At 42.5% G+C, this 14,245-nt stretch overlaps 1 protein-coding gene across 1 annotated transcript in view; it reads left to right on the top strand.

Annotated features, from left to right (window-relative positions):
- Window positions 1-8,000: 8,000 nt before the first annotated feature.
- The window catches only part of micu1 (mitochondrial calcium uptake 1), a 40,362-nt gene continuing 34,117 nt past the window's right edge, over window positions 8,001-14,245 (top strand). Inside the window, exons 1-2 of the mRNA XM_080550578.1 lie at window positions 8,001-8,120; window positions 12,661-12,825. Coding sequence (XP_080406704.1) covers window positions 12,662-12,825 — 164 coding nt within the window. The 5' untranslated portion in view covers window positions 8,001-8,120; window position 12,661. The remainder of the gene's footprint in view (window positions 8,121-12,660; window positions 12,826-14,245) is intronic.

Genomic DNA, 14,245 nt, shown 5'->3' with positions numbered 1-14,245 from the left:
CCCGGGTGCTGGGACTCTGGGAGAGTCCTGTGCTGTCTTCATTTCTTAGGCATAGCGACAGTATTATACACTTACTGTATACATGTATACATTTGTCACTGCACCATGCCCCCTAACAGCATGCACCTTTTTATTGTCTTTATATCACAACAACACAAACAATAATAGTTGAGTAATAATTAGGGTGTATCATATCTGCTGTGAGTTCTGCAGCAAATCCTCAAGTTCAGAGAAAAGAGGTGATGCATTTGCTGAGCTTTTTTGTTTCAAATAGTTTCCTTGTGTTTTTTGTGTGAAGGGAGGGAACATTAATTCAAGTCCAGTGACCCCATGCATGATGCGAAAAAGACATCCTGTTTTGATTAAAACCTGTTGGGTCATTGACCCCTGACATTATTGCCAGCAACCACTGAAGGGGGTGAAATGGCCTCTGTTTTACAATGCTCTTCTGTTGCTGCCATGGTTTCACTGTTTGGACTATTCCGGTGCACTACTTGTTCTTATCATGTTCTTATAATGTTTGATTTTCAGAAATTGCCTAATGATGCATTACAAATACATACAGCATCAGCACGTGACCTTTTGTCACCAACGATTGCATGCTCATACATTGCTTTTGAATTATTCCCATGCTAACCCTGACAATGGTCTGTGTTAGCTCTGAGCAATGCTCCTATTATCCTAGGTAAATTGAATAGAATCTGCATATTTCTATCATAAAATACTGTGAAATGAATATGTTATCACATGTGTGCTAGTCGGAGGTATTCTTGTCCTTTGTGTGAATATAATAGACACTTCTCAGTACGCAAAGTAAGGTTTCCTGTAATGAAACAGGTGACAGTTGGATAGAGCAAGGGACAGCAGATGAGGATAGGAGAGGGAGAAGTCCCTCCTCTTAAACACTCTTTGGCACAGTGCTCTTGACGCCCACGTCCCAAGGTCAGTTTTGGATTATGCAGTTAAGTCCACACAAAGGTGGGGGAGAGCCATTGAAATGCCTGTCAGCAACTGATAAATGAACCACTCCCATGGAGTGGCACATAGCTTGAATGGGTCACACCCTACTTAGGCCACTTAGCCCACAAAAAAAAATGTTTTAGCATAGCTTGGGGAGTAAGAGATTGGGGTGTAAGATCTATTCATTTCATCTTACTGTAATGCAATCCTCATCTGGTAACACCTGGTCAGAGAGCTACTGTTATAAGGCAAAAGAAAGGCCATCTCCCGACCGTCTGCCTATAAACACCAACACCCACACACATATACACCCACACACACACACACACACACACGCACGCACACACGCACACACACACTCACACACACACACACACACACACACACACACACACACACACACACACAGTATGATCAGAATCAGAATCAGAATTGCTTTTATTGCATCAATGTACGAATACAAAGAGTACAACTTATTGGGTTCAGGTTCATTAGATATTGGCATTGCAGCAGAAATACACAATCTACAATAGAATAAGCAGGATATAAACAACAAAATCACTAATAGAATAAGCAGGATATAAAGAACAGTCAACAATCAACAACAGCTGCATATACAATGGCATCAATAATAGAATTGGTGATAGCAGCAGACTGCAAATCAGCATATCAACATTCTTAATGTAAAACGACATTACGGGAAGTTCAGGTTCAAGTAATATCAGGTTGTGCAAAATTGTTGTGCAGGTTGCAGTGACATGAGCTGTAATATGAAACTGCTTTTGTCTCTAAAAACACTACCTCCCTCATTGGTCCTATACAGGTGTCTAACTAAGCAATGTTGTTATCAGATATACAGACGAAAGCACACTGATCCTCTTTCAGTGTTATTTCTATTTCATTGAGCAGTTTAGATTTAACGTGTCTCGTTCACGCACATTTGCGCCCCACTTGTGGATATACAAGTTGCACACTTGTATATCCAATTACCGCACTCACAGTCCACTCCAACCAAACACAGTGCTGATAGTATAGTGATATACAACATCACAGTGGTTACTATGGACAGCTACGCTGATAAAGCAGTTTTAAGGCCTGTCTTATCTCTTGTTCCACCTTTAAACCTCCACAATGGCTGGGTGATACTGAGCTATGTGCCATGCTGGGCAACCCACCACCGCCAGGAATATGTGACATTATCAAACTGATGTAAGAAGTGTAAACAGAGGCTCTCTATCAATGAATGAATGAATGAATGAATGAATTAATGAATGAATGAATGAATGAATGAATGAATGGACTTTATTGTCATTGCTACAGTACAGGACAGGTACCAAACAACGACATTTAGGAGGGGTGGCACCCCTGGTGTTAGGAAAGGGGGAAAAAAAAAACTTAAAAAAAAAAATCACATGAAGGGAAGGAGCTGGTTTACATAAATAAAGGCTATGTACACTATCCACTGTACTATACTGTACAGATAGACGACTAGGGTTGTCATATTTCACAATAGTATTATTTCACATTTATTTAAAGTGTCGCAGTTTGCAGGCTTGAAATGTACATGTTTGTGCCTCAGCACTACACCTGATTTTTTCAGTCCAGCAGCTGCCATCAATCCGTCCAGACTGTCCAGGGCCCAGAACTTAGGTCTTTGCTGTGTTCAGGGCCTGGACGGCCCTGTGGTAGAAGCTGTTCTTCAGTCTGTTTGTCCTTGCGGCCAGGGTCCTGAACCGCCTTTTCGAGGGCAGCCTGGTAAAGTGTTCGTACCCAGGGTGGGTCGGGTCCCTGGAGATCTTGGAGGCCTTCCTGAGACAGCGTGTGTTGTACAGCTCTTCCAGAGAGGGGAGGGGGGCGCCGGTGATCTTCTGTGCTGTTCTCACGACTCTCTGTAGCGCATTTCTCTCCGCTGTTGTGCAGCTGGAGAACCAGTTGCAGATGCCGTAGGTGAGGATGCTCTCCACTGCGCCGCGGTAGAAGGTCACCAGTATCTCCTGCTTGATGTGTTCCTTCCTGAGGACTCTCAGGGTGTATAGCCGCTGTTGTGCCCTCTTGATGGTGGCTTTTGTGTTGTCCTTCCAGGTCAGGTCATCCCGCATGTGCATCCCCAGGAATCGGAGGGTTGAGACTCTCTCCACGCTCTCTCCGTCGATGAGCAGGGGCTGGATCTCGGACTTTTTCCTCCTGAAGTCTACGATGATTTCCTGGGTCTTTGACTTGTTCAGCAGCAGGTGTATCAATGTTTAGCAACACTTGAGCCAGCTAATGACATTCCCTGGAGCCACAGCAGAGGAAACCTAAGGAGGACATGTTGTGAGCTATGAGGCTGTGCAAAAACTGTTAACTGATCCTACAGTCTGAAATAGTCTAATTTAAGTAGGATACCATTACTGCACATATACCTCTGTCCACTCTGCATGGTTCCCTATGGCGCTGTGGCACATGAAATATGTCGTTATTTTCTAAGAAATATGGACATATCAATATTTGATCTTCTTTCAAACAATATCAATAGATAAAGGTGATGTAATTGAAGCAAAAACAATGAAAATGTAATGTTGTTATCATTTATTGAACAAAAAATGAACTGAGGAAAAAGTTCGGACACCTTGGGCCGGTTTCACAGACAAGGCTCAAGACAAGTCCTGGACTAAATCACACACTTTGAATGTAAAATCTCCATTGACAATGCTTTTTAGTCTAGGATTAGTCTTAAGCCTTGTCTGTGAAACCGGCCCCTTATGTCCTAATAGCTGGTATTGCCCCCTTTGGCTGAAATAACCTCAATTAGACGTTTCCTATAACCATGTCTCTGACATCGACTGGGAGACGGTTTTTCCTTCATGCAGAATTCTTTCAGCTGTGTGATGTTTGAGGGCTGCATGCACAGCCCATTTCACCACACAAAATCTTAATAGGTCTAAGATCCGGGCTTTGCCTTTGGCCATTCCAGAACTCTCCATTTCTTTCTTTTGAGCCATTTCTTGGTGGATGTACTGGAATGTTTTGGGTCATTGTCATGTTGCATGGTCCACATCAGCCCTGCAAGTTTGTTTCCTGAGGGTTAGCTGACAACCCCACTGAAAAGATGACAGGTAGATAATGACAGGTAGTGTAATGGGCGAGTGGTTGCCCTGGGGGAGTGGTTGGGGGTGGAGTTAACCAGCTATTGTTCCCACCCCTTACCTGCCTGCGAAAGTGGTGAATTTCTCTGTTGATTTGGGGGGTATCAACATTCAAATATGCATAACTTCTTCAACTTGTTTCAGATTTCAATGTATGACACATCATTTGAAAGCTTACAATCTGCCATTTCATAGTCTGGAAAAAACTGAAAAATTACCTTGTCCTACGTGGGGACTTTTTCATCAGACCCTGTCACAGAAAAAGATTTCATCTCTTTCACATGACTGTATCGTATCTCAGAACATTCCCTCTAGCAGCCTTGTCGCGTACAGTAGCTAGTTGCTATCTCTGTCCTCCCTTTCTCACTGGTACAAGGGGAGCAAGAAATCCAGGTTGTGAAAATGGAATGAGATAGATAGCTTTGAGTTAGTGGAATGTGCGCGGCAACCGTGGGCATCAGGGTCGCAGTGTGGGTGTTATTGTGGTGTGCAGCTGTGTATTGAAGTCATTGTGATGAAGATTAATTTTGGAGAGAGTCGACATAACATAGTGCAGGGTCCTTGTGACAAATTGGTCACATTAATGAGACTCCCACTGAGGGGCCGCGAGCACAGTGAAGTGGGCTCTCTCATTACTGAGCCCGACAGAGAGAGAGAGAGAGATTATATAAATGAGACTGACCATGGTTAGGAGGACCAGGGACAGATAGAGAGAATGAACATGAAAATTAAGAGAGATTGTGATGTATGATAAAGAAGGTAAGCGGTAAAAAGCCCAATGAGAAGGAGTTAAAAACAGAAAATGTTTGAAGAAATAAACTTTAGTATGTTAATCCTTAACTATCTTCCTCTCTCTCTCTCTCTTTCTTACACACACCCACACACACCCACACACACACACACCCACACACACACACCCCCCCCCCCCCCACACACACACACACTTATGCACACAAACACACACACACACACACACACACACACACACACACACACACACACACACACACACACACACTTTTCAGCAGTTTAGAGATGAATGGAAAATGTTTATATATACAAACTGTTCATGCATTTTCACCCTTGAGAGTGTGGGATGCATTTGTTACTGTGGTAGATAGCTCTATTGATTCAGGGGGGCATTGATAGATTGCCTTTATTCAGGTCTCTCTCTGTTCTGAAAACAAGATGATGTCTGTTGATTGCAAATGCATTATGAGAACTATTACGGTCCTAGATAAGTAAAGTCCCCAGAGATGAATAGTGTTCTGTATACACACTCATGTATAAACCCATCGACGACTATTAGAGCTGCTTGCATCTTACAATGGCTCCAAGTGCTGCTAGAAATGATGCTTTATAATATGTGTGGGGCATACTAGATTCATCCAGGCCTGTTCAGATCCTGTTTCATGCATGGCTAACTTAGAAGGACATTTTCCTAAGAGGGTTTATATTTTCAGACAAATTTCATATCAGCTGCAGAGAGCAGTGTGAGAGATATCCAGCACGCTATGAGTAAAATGAGTGTGGCTATTTATGGCCTTCCCTATGCTTTATCAAGTGTACGCGCACATCGCGCAAGGACTGGTCTGCTTGCATGCATGTGCTTGTCAACGTAATGTGGCTGCTAATGATTTATGTCATCAAGATTATCAATAAATGATGTGAGCATGTGCTGTGCTGTGCAGTGCTGTGCTGTGCAGCAAGTTGACCGGCTATGCCAACATGAGTTGTGGTGCTGCTGCCCCATGTCCACCACAAACACAGAGAAGGTGTCTCCAGCATTTCCTCCATTTCCCTTATTTATTCATTCTAGGATGACAACAAGACTCCTATCCAACAGGAATGTTGGAAAGTGGCACGTAGCTTAGAGAGAGAGAGAGAGGGAGGGAGGGAGGGATGGGATGGGGGAGATAGAGAGAGAGAGAGAGAGAGAGAGAGAGAGAGAGAGAAAAAAGGAGAGAGAGAGGCTCTTAATGTAACAAAATGTTAACAGTGGACATGATAATAATAATAATAATAATAACAATAATAATAATAACTTTTATTTGTTTATCACTTTTCCTGCAAACGTTGCAGCTCAAAGTGCTTTAATCATTATATAATCCTAATTGAATTATTTAGTAATTTAAAGGCAATTTTAAAAAGATGGGTTTTTTGTCTTGACTTATATTTACTGAAGTTGCATCCCTAACTGGCAGTGCATTCCCCAATTTGGGTGCATAAAATCTGAATTCATCCTCACCACAGGTGGTACACAGTGAAAGCCAGCGTCAGAAGACCTGAGAGCTCCATATGGGGCTGATATGCTAGCAAAAGGTCTTTCAGATATTCTGGTGCTGTGCCAGTGAGAGGTTTATAAAGAAGCAGAAGGATCTTGAAATCTATTCTGAACTTAAAAGGAAGCCAGTGTAGAGTCTCTAAAATAGGAGTTATATGAGCTCTTCTGCTTGTTTTGGTTAAAACTCTCGCTGCTGCATTTTGGACTAATTGCAGTTGGCCAATTGCTTTCTTCAGAAGACCAGAAAGGAGCCTAACCGTTACAATAGTCCAAACGGGTAACAACAAAAGCTTGCATTAACACTTCTGCATCAACTTGCCAGAGAAAATGTCTAACTTTTGCAATATTCCGTAGATGATAAAGCATTTCTAGTGATAGATTTGATGTGAGGCTCAACGCTTAAGTCAGAATCTATAATCACACCTAGATTCTTAGCTTCATGTTTGCAGTTTGAAAGCAAGGTTCCCATGGTATTCGACAATTTGTCTTTTTGTGGTTTTGGTCCAATGACAAGAATCTCAGTTTTGTCCTGATTTAGTTTTTTTTGTTTTTTTTTTTGCTCAGAGACAATTCTCCAGCGAGCGGAGTGCATGTGAATTATCAAGCAATACTGATATGTACAGCTGAGTATCATCAGCATAACTATATAATTTACACCATGTTTTCTGATGATTCCACCTAATGGGATCATGTACAGGGAAAAGACCAAGGGACCAAAAATAGACCCCTGATGGACCCCACATGTGATGTCAACATTATCAGAAACAGTCTCCCAGGACAACAGAGAAATGCCTACCAGCTAGATAAGATTTAAACCACTCTTATACAAGTCCTGAGAGACCAACACAGTTTTCTAAACTATACTGTATTAGAATACTGTGATCTACTGTATCAAAAACTCAAATCTAACATTATATTTGATACCTTGATACCTTGTGCTCAACAAAGTGAGTGTAGTTCCATAAGTGCAGCATTACTTTTTCAAAACATGATTTGAAGCTATGTCAATGTAGTATGTCCTTATTACTGCTTTGGTTTCGATAAGGTTAGTTCTGATGAAATGTTTACGGTAAGACTAGTGATGCCACACCGCAATGGGTGGAGCTTTGGGAGAGAGAGGGTGGGATGGGGAGATAGATAGAGAGAGAGAGAGAGAAAGAGAGAGAGAGAGAGAGAGAGTAGAGAGAGAGAAGGGGGGAGAGAGAGAGAGACATAGAGAAAGGGAGAGAGAGAGAGAGAGACATAGAGAAAGGGAGAGAGAGAGAGAGAGAGAGAGAGAGAGAGAGAGAGAGAGAAAGGGAGAGAGAGAGAGAGAGAGAGAGAGAGAGAGAGAGAGAGAGAGAGAAAGGGAGAGAGAGAGGGGGAGAGAGAAAGAGAGAGAAAAGGAGAGATAGAGAGAGAGACAGAGAGAAAGGGAGAGACAGAGAGAGAGAGAGAGAGAGAGGGGGAGAGAGAAAGAGAGAGAAAAGGAGAGATAGAGAGAGAGACAGAGAGAGAGAGACAGAGAGAAAGGGAGAGAGAGAGACATAGAGAAAGAGAGAGAGAGAGAGAGAGAGAATCCAGTGAGGTGGGAGGGGGGGGAAGGGGCGTGACCAGGGGGCGGGGCCTATAGTAGACGCGGAACTTGGTGTTTTGGTCTGAAGCAACGTCAGAGTGCAGAAAGGGGAAAACATCTCTGGAATCGTCAAAGATAATTGATTTTTGGACTCAGAATTGGTTCGAGAACTGTCGTGTTTTCGTTCAAACAAAAGGTAAGTTAAGCGTCTGTCCATTTCATTCGCTTTAATCAGTCCTCGGGACAGCAAGCTATCCGTTTGCAGCTAAATGCGATAGCATTTTGTAGCACATTGATAGCAGCTTGCCTCCCCGAGTCTGACCCAATCTGTCACTGACAGCGCAGATCTGCAGCAGCCAAGCTATGTGTCAATACAAGTCATAACATGAACAGCTATTATATGTTTTGAAAGTAGATTTTGTAGAGACGTGGATCAGCAGCATTTATTTGATTTGTTATGTTCAAGCCAAGGCCTGCCATCGGGCTGTAGTGGCAACAGACTTCACTGTTAGGCCATTTATCTCACACCATATATATATAGAGATTATATTTAGCAAAAACATTTGTCATGTCAATAATTTGATTTGTCTGAATTCATACTGCGATATTTGTTTGTTCTATTTGGAGTGGGAGAGAGAATGGTTTTGTTGGGAGTGTTGCTTGCAGAAAGAGCTGAGCTTACAGCGTTGGTTGGAAAACGGGGTCCCCTCATCATAGCACAAGATTCAAGATTGCTTTATTGTCTGTCACAGAGTGACAGAAATTCTCCTTTGACAGGCTGTGTGCAGTTCATGAATACGTTATCCACATTAAAAACACACATAGGTCACATACATACAATAAAAACAGACAGATATAACAGTGTTTATAAAATGTAGTGCCTATTTAAAAAGTCTAGTCATTTAAAAATAATAGAGAGGCCAACACCAATCAAGAGAGGCCTGAAGGACAGCACAAAACACTCACTGACAATGTTAGTTGTTGCCCCGTGGCCTCTCTGATTGCCCCTGTTGCCCCTGTGCAGCCCCTCGGCCTGTCTGATTGTGTTGGTGCTATGATGAGGCTGGGATTTCCTGAGCTCCTGGCCGAGAGAAAAGTTTTGGCAGGTCGATGAGGACTAGGGGGAGGGCCCTTATTTCCCCCCCAGCTATATAACAATCTAATTTCCCCCAATGCAGAGCTGAGATCTCAATCACTGAGCTCAAATATAGTGGAAATCTCATGTTCACATGTTCCCAAAGACCAGGTGTGTTCGCCTCCACTATGTGTCAGCTGGCAAGACATTCTATAAGGTGTTCAGATGGAAAAGGTGTCTGTCAGTGTGTTGTGTTTGTCTGCTTTGTGCAGGTGTCTCATATTTAATCTGCCAACAGCAGTATGTCCGGATGTCGACCAAACAGAACAGCTACCAGTATAGGCTACACACATGATCCTGTCCAACTCTTTTGTGACAGAAAAGGTGCATGATTATTTAGCTAAAATAGTGAAACACAGATTGAAATATACAATAGATACTCTCGTTGAGGTCAAAACACAAGAAACATACATCTGCTTACACTTGGCAGGGAATTTATGATTTGGGGAAAATCTAGCTAATACAAGTAGGCCTTTGTCATGTGTAGAGAGACACTAGAGAGGTAATCAATCTGCTCCTAGTTTGCCTCAGAGATAGCCTCTGCAAAATGAAAACATTCTTTATATGTTAGATATTCTGAAAGATAAGTGGATTTATCATTGTTCAGACCATACAGATTAATGAGCCAAACCTGTTTAGCTACTTAATATTGTAGTACTTCTAAAGGAGGGGATGGCAGTATTCATGTGACCTTTGGCCATTGTTTTGGATTCCTCATGACTTAATAATTGTCTGGTAGGTTTTTGGTCCAAAATGAATCCCACAGAATTCTAATTAGGCTATACATTTGGGTTAGGGTGATGAATGTTCAATGAATTAACTTATTTCTCAGGGAAGAATATATAGAACAATATTTCTATACAAATAATTATGCAGGAATACTTTTCTTGTGTTTCTAACTACATAAATCATTTCAGAACAATATGAGATGGTAGGTGTCAAAGTCCTCTTTTGTCCATTGATTTGACATGGAATTACCTGTACTGTATATGTTGTCTTTATCATTAAAGAGTACACTGACACGTGTGGTGACCTAAAATAGCAAATAATATAGCTAAATAACCTTTTTCAGTTTACAGTGGAGATCTCTGAGGCAAACAAGGAACCAATTGTCTGTGCGTGACTGGACATGACATAGGCCTAGGCCTACATGTAGGATATTTATTTATTATTTATTTGTTATAGTTTTTTGGTGCCACAAGTGTAGATAATTGTTTTTCTTATAATGAAGACCACAAGTAAAGAAGAAGTTAGTCTCATCAGCATAGTTAATTGCAGATATTTTATACAATTAGGCTAGGACTAACATGTGTCTACGGTCTACCAGACCTACATCCACAATCCTACTGCACTGTAGTTCTCTCCTGGGGCCTTGGGGGCGCTGTGTTCAGTTCTGAACCCCTCACCATTCTCTCTGCAGTATGAGAGAGAAAGCGTTCAAGCTTCTCTGTATCCCAGAGACTCCCATTGGTCGCAGACGACCAATCACAGACGACCAATCGTTTTTTATGCTGAATCAGTGTGACGATCGGGGGTCGGATCGTTGATATTGACAGGTTGCCTCTACTAGGCCACAGTGAGGCGGACTCCTCCATCCTTGACCATATACACATGGGAGCCAATGGCGCCGGCACAGGAGCCCCTCTCTTAATTGTTAATCATCTTTCCGTGAAACTGGTGAATTGAATGACAGTCATGTTTCAAATTAAGTTTAGAGATTAGCTGCGCTGTTGGAAATTGGTTGTGTGACCAGACCACGCTTTTAGGCCTAGGTCATTCTCTTGTTTATTAGGCCTAATTAAACGGTATGATGAATCTAGGACATTTTGTATTGTTTAGAAAAGGAGGGTAACCTAGGCCTATAAAGAGTGGCAGACTATAGTTTTAAGAGTTGCTTTTTTAGGTGGTTGTTGTTAATTAGTTTTTAGAGGGATTTTTTTTAATCCTCACCCAAGAGCGGAGACTGACAATTAGCCGTGGGGAGATATGCTGCAGTGCCACAGACTTGGCACACCGCATGACTTTCAGTGGGGACTCTCGTCTCCACTAAGCCTACTTCAATATAGACAGAATCTCAATATTATTCTGCCATTTGAGACAGTTAGACGTTAGAACTCTCACATGGGATTATACGTCTTTGGATGAACTTTGATGACTGACATTATATCAGTTAGGATATTGTTTCAACTGATACATTATCAGATTATTATTGCAACTGCTATTATCATTATTATCATGTGCTGTTAGATCAAGATTGTAACAATGTTAAAGGTGCAGTCCAGCCAAATCAATTGCTCTGATTTCAGCTGAACACTATCCCTAGGTAACAACACATATGAATACAGGATGAACATTACCAAACACACGTTGTACCGCTACAGCAGCAGGAACGACTGCTAGATTTCTGCATATATTAACCACCAAAACCAAAGTAGGCTAGCTATCACATAACCTCTAGCTCCATGTGAGCAAAATGCTTCCTAGCTTTTTAACCTTAGCTAGCTAGATAGCAGGTGCACTTTGCAAAAACACATGCTTCTCTCTTCAAATCTCTTCGACCATTGATGAGGATTGCTAGCTATCAATTTCCATGAATGCTACCTTTAATGCAGTCTCCTACTAAAGCACCAATCTATTTCCATTATTTATTTTTTAATACACAGGTAGGAAGTTTCCAGTTGTTGATATGGGCTTGACTATTCCCTGGAGTGGAAATGTTTCATGTCAATATTCCATTACGTTCACGTCTTCCAGTAACTAATTAAACTGACCCATGATGCAAACTAATGATGAGTTGACACCAGTTTCACTTATTACATGTCTATGCTTCTTTTCAAAGCAGCTTTTTTACTTGTTGTAACCTTAGTGGGAGTTTTGAATGTGTTCAACCACCTGGAGAAAATCCTCTCTTTTTTGTCACTGGAGGGATTAGAAAAACTGAGATCAACACGTTACTGGCAGATGAGCGATGATGTGACGCAAAAAATCAGACCGTACTGTAACAACCCTGTAAGACCTGTTAGCAGCTCTGCCAAGGGAGTTAACTCTCTTGGTGTTGTGTAGCTAATGCAGCCGGTTTGTAAGCGGAAGGTTGTGAGTTTGGCAGGGGGCGGCTGTGGCGCAGGAGGTAGAGTCGCCGCCTAATGATCACAAGGTTGGCAGATCGGCGGTTCATGTCGAAGTGTCCTTGGGCAAGACACTGAACCCCAAACTTGCTCCCAGTGAGCGGGCCAGCGCCTTGCATGGCCATTGGTGAGTGAATGTGTGTGTGAATGGGTGAATGAGAGGCCGTTGTATTTGTAAAGCGCTTTGGAGCAGCAAAAAAGGCGCTATATAAGTGCAGTCCATTTACCATTGACCATTTTGATACCCGCTTAGGGCAAGCTACTCTACCTCGTTTTTCACTACAGTACTTTCAAAATAAAGCTCAACAGACACAGCAAAAATATAGATTGTTCTTACTTTGGTGATGCTCATTTCGTTTGCCTTGGTCCAAATGTGACAAAAAATTCTATACGTTTTCACTCTTTACGTTAACAATCATGAGTTGCGACCATGTTGGAAATGTTTAATTTGTTTGATGTTTCTCTTTCTACTGCAGCATGTTCCGCTTGCGGGCGTTGTCAGCGACCTCCGTGGGATTGGTGAAGTTGTCACGGCGATACTATGGTGAGGCGGTGCCAGGGCCCAGCCGCCGGAGACTGATGCTAGCAGCTCTGGTGGGCGTGACCGGGGCGTCGGCCAGCGCAGGACTGCTTTGGACCAGGTATGACTGAGGCTGTCCATGACCTTTTGACCTCTACTGTATTTTGGTGTCACCCATGTTATATTATCTCATTAAAGGGATGGTTCAGCTAAGATATGTAACATCATGGTTCAGCCTATTTTCATGTTTAGGTGAAATATCATCTTACCCTGAGTTGTCCTCATAGGCCAATAGTGAAAGATTCTCACGTTCTCCATTCTCTCCTGATGCTACTGACATTCTCTCCTGAAGCTACTGACATTCTCTCCTGATGCTACTGACATTCTCTCCTGATGCTACTGACATTCTCTCCTGATGCTACTGACATTCTCTCCTGAAGCTACTGACATTCTCTCCTGATGCTACTGACATTCTCTCCTGATGCTACTGACATTCTCTCCTGATGCTACTGACATTCTCTACTAAAGCTACTGACATTCTCTCCTGATGCTACTGACATTCTCTCCTTATGCTACTGACATTCTCTACTAAAGCTACTGACATTCTCTCCTGAAGCTACTGACATTCTCTACTGATGCTACTGACATTCTCTCCTGAAGCTACTGACATTCTCTCCTGAAGCTACTGACATTCTCTCCTGATGCTACTGACATTCTCTCCTGATGCTACTGACATTCTCTCCTGATGCTACTGACATTCTCTCCTGATGCTACTGACATTCTCTCCTGATGCTACTGACATTCTCTCCTGATGCTACTGACATTCTCTCCTGAAGCTACTGACATTCTCTCCTGATGCTACTGACATTCTCTCCTGAAGCTACTGACATTCTCTCCTGAAGCTACTGACATTCTCTCCTGAAGCTACTGACATTCTCTCCTGATGCTACTGACATTCTCTCCTGAAGCTACTGACATTCTCTCCTTATGCTACTGACATTCTCTACTAAAGCTACTGACATTCTCTCCTGAAGCTACTGACATTCTCTCCTGAAGCTACTGACATTCTCTCCTGAAGCTACTGACATTCTCTCCTGAAGCTACTGACATTCTCTCCTGAAGCTACTGACATTCTCTCCTGATGCTACTGACATTCTCTCCTGATGCTACTGACATTCTCTCCTGATGCTACTGACATTCTCTCCTGAAGCTACTGACATTCTCTCCTGAAGCTACTGACATTCTCTCCTGAAGCTACTGACATTCTCTCCTGAAGCTACTGACATTCTCTCCTGAAGCTACTGACATTCTCTCCTGAAGCTACTGACATTCTCTCCTGAAGCTACTGACATTCTCTCCTGAAGCTACTGACATTCTCTCCTGATGCTACTGACATTCTCTCCTGAAGCTACTGACATTCTCTCCTGATGCTACTGACATTCTCTCCTGATGCTACTGACATTCTCTCCTGAAGCTACTGACATTCTCTACTGATGCTATCGCAGCACAAGCTAAAAATTAGCAGTGCTGTCTCCAATAAC

The sequence above is a fragment of the Nansenia antarctica genome (genome assembly GCF_963989245.1).
Source record: "Nansenia antarctica genome assembly, chromosome: 1".
In the NCBI taxonomy this organism is placed as follows: Eukaryota; Metazoa; Chordata; class Actinopteri; order Argentiniformes; family Microstomatidae; genus Nansenia; species Nansenia antarctica.
This window is presented reverse-complemented; position numbering and strand designations above follow the sequence as displayed.